Source organism: Cibotium barometz, chromosome 26, assembly GCF_041138505.1.
Source record: "Cibotium barometz isolate CiBa-2024 chromosome 26, ASM4113850v1, whole genome shotgun sequence".
Lineage (NCBI taxonomy): Eukaryota > Viridiplantae > Streptophyta > Polypodiopsida > Cyatheales > Cibotiaceae > Cibotium > Cibotium barometz.
Window position 1 is genome coordinate 8,388,116 of NC_141071.1, and position 6,271 is coordinate 8,394,386.

A 6,271-nucleotide genomic window follows, 5' to 3' on the forward strand; every position below is an offset into this window, starting at 1 on the left:
TTTTCTAGTTTAGATATATGGGAGAGATAAATTTTATTAAAAGTTAGAATCCATATGTGGCTCATGTTTGGAGGTCTCTTATGAGCTGTCTAAGTTGATTGAATGATATGTATGTATACATTTTAGTTCTAGCAAAAGACAAACCCTTGTACCATTTTTTAAGTATAAATAAATAAGAAAAAATGATACACTATAATGCAAGGCTTTTACAACTAAGTTTTACAATATTACATCATTTTTTCTATGAATTAACAAAAAAAAATCATACAAGTACAACTTGAGGATCTTGAAACTAAGCTTTACATTTTTACATCATTTCACAAACATAGAAGAAGATCACATAATGATCTTTTCTAAAATCAAATCAGAAATACTCTCATGATAGTATATTCTCACACATTTTTATTAATCACACACAAGCACATAATTGCTTGTGGAAATCTTGATATTATATTGAAATACTATTAGGTATGCCTTGCCCTGTTAGCCCTGGGGAAGAGTCTGGAACCAATAATGTGTAGGGGATTTGGACAAGCCCCTTCCTGTTCTTCAATTTGGAGTCTTGATTTCTTTCTTTGATATTTTTCCCAATATCAGTGATACATGTGTGAAATTTTTGGAAGGCTTGCAAAACCCTCTCATTAGAAGTCCATTTGGGAGTTTTACGTTCCCCTAGGTACTCCTCATTAAATGAATGGTTAGAGAGGATCTCAAGGGTGGCCATCACGACTGTGGCTTGCTTTTGATTTGAAAGAGATTCTAGGTAGAACTTCTCGGTTGAATCTATGAGGAGGTTTTGGTATTCTTCTGTTCCTTCATTTGGAATCAACTTGCTTGCCCTTGTTGGTCTGTTAGGCATGAAACCACCATATGCATATTGACCAAAATTCACAGCCGCATGATGTGCAGAAGCTATCCATATCATTGTCACAATTACCTCCTCCAGTTCCTCCTTACTCTTCATCGCCACCCACCAATTTTCATTCTTCTTATCACCATGCCCTTTCTCTTTGATCTCCAACCACCAACTTTGTAGTTCACGATCATCTTGCACTACCTTATCATTTTCATAGTAAATTGATAGGTAACTATTCACCCAAAACTTTATTGCATACCAAATTTCAAGTCCATCCACTGCATATGGGTAGTCTTCAATGTAGAGTCTCAACTTATGTTTTGAACTTGGATCTTCTACTGCCATACCCCTACAAGTAATTGTGTAAAAAACATCATCAATAAGGATAAAATATCAATATGGAAATAGAGAGAGTGAGAGAGTGAGAGAGAGAGAGAGAGAGCTTCTACGTCCAGAGTTGAAGAAATAAAATAAACTCTAAAAGACATTTATCAATCTTGGTAGAAAATAAACTCACAATACCTTTTGATTAAATCCCTAGGTAAGGCTTGCTCATCGAATCTCCAAGTCTTCTTATACATAAGAGAACTAAACTCCATGGAGTATTTATCTGTGCAAAATCCCATTTCAATGATTCCTGAGGGTATGACTTCTACAAGTTTATTATCACTAGGGTCATGAGCATTGATTAAAATTTGTCTTGCCAAGGCGTTGATTTGCAAAGTGTCCTTGAAGTGGGGTTCCAACAAAACATATACTGGATGGAGAGCACTGAGTCGCCTATGTGTTGCGATAATAAATGGCTCCATACAAGCATGAGTCCTTAGCCTGTAAGATAAGGATATTAGAATAAGATTTTCCCTAAGGTGTGTGCTTTATTACACAGAGCACACTAATCTCAAATCATCCCAAGAAGAAACTTTAGTCATCATAACAAAAGCACACTTTATTTTAAGCAACCCTCCTTGGTTTAGTAATTTATTAACCAATCTCATCATGTTTTCTTTACTATCTTTAATGGATAGCATATTTATGGAGTAAAAGTTTACCAATGGCTGATGAGTTCATGGTAAGCTGCATCATTGATTGTGGCATGTGCCTTTGCAAGGTGCCAGAGCCATCCTTCTTCATTATCATGAGGTGGGAAGAACACTCGGCTGCCTCCTTCATTTTTTGATACACTCAATTCTATCGCTATGGGTTTAAGTGTGCCATTTGTAAGCAAGAACACAGTTCGAGAAGCATACATCTTGCTGTCCTCTAGCTTATTTGCTGCTTCCACAAATGGAAGGAATGCATCATAGTAGTCCACAATGTATAACCTATCATGTGCTATGGTCTAGAAAGGAAATTAAATAAGTAATTAGATAATGTTTACCATTGCTAATTTGACTTGTTTGGTGTTCATGAAACCTATTGTTAGCTTATTTTAATGTGTGGTGGTTTGGAATTAAAACAAATTAACATAGTAATATAAAACTTTCAATGAGATAAAATGAATGATCCATGTTTTTTTGGACAACACATAGAGATGTTAGAAAGAGAAACACCTGTTCCACACTCAATTCATCGTCTAATCTCTTCCCACTGAGTTCAGCAGCAAGGTGGCTATCTTTTGGGAGCTCCTACAAGAACATCAGTTTTAAGAAATACAAACAACTTCAATTTTGTCTTTATAAAGGAACCATGTGGGTTAATGTCTTGGCGGATGGTTGTTTGACCTTAAAGATGTAAATTGGTTATTCTAATTATCTTTCAAAATTCATTATCTAGGCAAGTGAATAATGAAGTTTTATATCACCTTTACTCGTTCTATAACTAGTGGATTGACACCGGCCAGTGTCTGGCGACCAAATTCCTCATCTGCTTTCCATTCTTTGCTTATCTCTATGTTGGGAGCTGCAAATATACATCAAGCAAAGAAAATAACGCATTAAGAAAAGGAAATCAAAAAACCATAGTGTAAAGTTATTTTTATCATCAAAATCACCACGCAAATATAACATTCAAGCGTACTCATTATTGCACAAAATGAAATAGGTAAGGTTATTTCGTTAACATAAAGCTTTGAGACATTGCCAACAAGATGTCTTACAGTCCCATTGATTTTGGGAGATTTCTCACAAGGATGTCAACACATATGGCACAATCATCCTTCAAAACAATAGTCTGTATAGTAATAAATAGAAACCACTTCGTGGATTTATAGTGTTTAACTTCTAAAAACCCTACATATGTGGGATTAATGCATCTTGTGTGTGTATCTTCTTACCCAAACTTGCTTGAGCGCTTAGGAAAGTGGTGCCTTAGCTCATCCTAGAGCTGGCCAATATCTCAAGCTCCTATAAGCTAATCGCACCTCAAAAAAAAATCTGGCTAATAGCGACTTTTGGAGTGCCTGGTTCTACTGCGATGTGAGATTTCACACAAGGATGGAATCTCATATAAGAAGAGGGACCAAGGGAATACAACAGGAGAAGATTGACCAAGTGGCGTTTCATTAGAGATCATGAAAATTTTCAAGGAATAGTACTTGGGATCAGAGTGCAACACGTACCTTGAATAATTTGGGGGCATGAAAAGTTGAGGAAATATCCTAGTGGGTCCTCAAGTAATTGCTTGACGAGCTTAGAAATAAGTTGAGTTGATTCTGCTAGGCCCAATATCTTTTCTTTGATAGAGCGAGAACCGTCCTCCGTTACCTTGGAGTAGAGCTTGTGAATTTGCCGTAAAGATGAGAACTTAGATGAATCATTAGGCCTTAAAGCAGCTCTAATTGGTGACCTCTGCCGTCTCAATTTGGGTAGCAAACGTGGGATAAGGGTCTTGATACCATCAAAGACGACACCACCTTTCTTTGTGCTATCAAATTGCTCATCACGTGGCACATATATCGATGATGTACCACGTGGACGTTCTTCAACTTGATGTCCACCTAAGGTGAAAATTGAAAAGTTATATAATATGTAATGAATTATACAAACAAAGATGATATCGTGAATGGTTTTGCCATGTGAGGAACATAAACAATAAGTATCTAAAATAATAGCTAACCAAAAAATCGAACGGCGAGAGAGAGAGAGAGAGTGTACAAACACTAGAATCTTGTCGCTTGCGCCCAGTTTTGCATCTTCTTGGATATGGAAATTCCAAAGAGCCACCCAAAACCTTTCTGCTCAAGTTCTCTGAATCTCCAAGATCGTTATATACATCATAGTCATAAACGCGGTCATGCTCTTGTCGCTCCCCATGTATGCCTTTAGCACTCCCCCTCTCTCCTCGAAGTTGTTCGAGGGCTTCCTCTCTCAGCTTTTTTAGCCCCTCCGGCGTTTCACTTGGAAGATATGCCTGTATTGCAATGGAAAATGTCATACTAGTTTCACTGCATCGCATGGAACAATTGTCTTAAGTACACTGAACAAGATACGAATTAAGCAGTGTCTTTGACATACTGCTATATTTTAAGCACTATCCTTTGGAGTCATGTGCTTTGTTTGAAGAGTGTAGTGCCTTGTGTCTTGAAGCATATGCTATTTTTCCGATATTCTTAGTACAAATTAGAACTTGATATATGCGACAATAGATATTGAGTGCTTTGTGAGGCCACCTAACCATGATTCAAACCAATTACTATCCATGATGACACTAGGTATTGTACATGATTTGCTGAATGTAGTCTCATGAAGCTTGCCTGTCAAAACTCAATTTTTTGAAAGGGAATAATGCATATTAGACATCGTTCATAGTGTATGTATTCGACACGACGTCGATAATAAAAGAAACAGCCAGTACCATGTTGCTAGAGAAACATATGTATGCATGACAGAGAGCGCATTATAAGAAGAATAATATATACCTTATTACTAAAGAAGATACGCGGGCAGCTTTCATATTTTTTGAGATTGTAAACCCAAGAATGGCAGGGGAAGTCGAAGAAGTGATTATCACACTCCAGCGTCACATGTTGCAAAAGAAACTCGTTGGAATGATGGTTCTCCACCAGAAGCGCAGCAGGGTCTCCAAATTCTTTGTCCACCCTAAAACTTACCGTGTACTTTAGCTCTCCTTTAACCTGCAGCCTGCACTTCATGCTTTTCTTGCCGCTTCGCTTGGCTGTTCTGGTTTCTGGAAAAACCCATTATTATGTAACATATAATACTCGCATGGCCTTAGTGTCATACAAAAAATAATAAATGATTCAACCCATCATGGTAGAAACCAAAGAGAATCATCGTCCTCAAGCAGCTCAATCGCAACTGCATGCAATTATTATTTATAATTATTAACACTCAACCACAAAGAAATGCGCCATGCCTGGCTTCCCTGGAGTCCCTTGTTGGATGCCCACAAGCTCAAACTGCACGGTGCAACCACCAAAATCATGTAATGCGTCACTAAATCCAGTAAATAAGTCAGGCGCAATATTTAAAAATCTATTCTTGGTCTCCAACTGAATGGTTCCTTTCCACTTCATGCCATGGAATCTCTTGTCGAGTTTGTCCCCGGCCTTCTCAGCCTTCTCTTTGAGCCACTTCTGCATTTTGATCTCTCAAATTAGCTTGTTCGCCCGCCTTCTGTGCTCTACTGATTGATGATAAGAATTAGCTTTAAAAAAAGCTCGTTTGGCCACTCACAGAACTTCTTCTACTGTGTTCTCATTTCCCCCCTCTCTCTCTCTCTCTCTCTCTCTCTCTCTCTCTCTTTGGGTTCTGTTCTACAATAGCCCGCCAGCAGCTACTAGTCAATTTATAGGCTTCGAAGGTAGGAAGATGGTTACATGAACGTCGAAATGGGCCTGGGATTCGGGAAGGCTTCTATCCGATCACGTGGTCTCCTTGAACACAGACACGAGCCTACTAGTAGCCGATTGGACACCGACCACTGGACACACAGTCACCATTGAAGGCATGCACTTCTCAGAAATTAATGTCTGAGTTCTTCAACGTGGTTCATGTGAGGTGAACCACTGGACAGACAGTCACCATTGAAGGCATGCATGCACTTCTCAGAAATTAATGTCTGAGTTCTTCAACGTGGTTCATGTGAGGTGAACCCATAGGATTTGAAGTAGTGGTCAGCGGTTGCGAATGTTAATGAGCGTGGAAATGGGCCTGGGATTCGGGATTCGGGATTCGGAAAGGCTTGTATCGAATCTATCCGATCACGTGGCCTCCTTGAACACAGCCAGGAGCCTACTAGTAGCTGATTTGACACCGACCACTGGACACACAGTCACGTACTACTAGCTGATTGGACACCGACCACTGTTGGTTCTACCGTCTACGTCGGGTTTCTGTATGAGCTGACACGTGGCCGATTGAACACCGATCCGAAGGCCTTAGTGTCGTCCGATTGGGCAGCGCCTATGTGTGTGTGTCACAGTGTGTCTGTGTGCCGAATTGGCCAATTGGATAG

At 39.1% G+C, this 6,271-nt stretch overlaps 1 protein-coding gene across 2 annotated transcripts; it reads right to left on the reverse strand.

Moving 5' to 3' along the window:
• Positions 1-213: 213 nt before the first annotated feature.
• Positions 214-5,540, reverse strand: LOC147623634 (putative linoleate 9S-lipoxygenase 5). 2 transcript variants are annotated; one of them, XM_086820203.1, is made up of 9 exons: positions 5,171-5,537; positions 4,713-4,981; positions 3,949-4,204; positions 3,414-3,791; positions 2,658-2,755; positions 2,407-2,481; positions 1,906-2,195; positions 1,379-1,684; positions 214-1,205 (listed from the first exon to the last, which is right to left on the reverse strand). In XM_086820203.1, exons 1-9 carry the CDS (start codon positions 5,394-5,396, stop codon positions 449-451), a joined length of 2,655 nt encoding a protein of 884 aa, XP_086676329.1. In that variant the 5' UTR covers positions 5,397-5,537; the 3' UTR covers positions 214-448. The 2 variants fall into 2 exon arrangements, with proteins under 2 accessions (XP_086676329.1, XP_086676330.1); XM_086820204.1 differs by lacking the exons at positions 1,379-1,684; positions 1,906-2,195 and having other exon boundaries at positions 5,171-5,540.
• Positions 5,541-6,271: the final 731 nt, after the last annotated feature.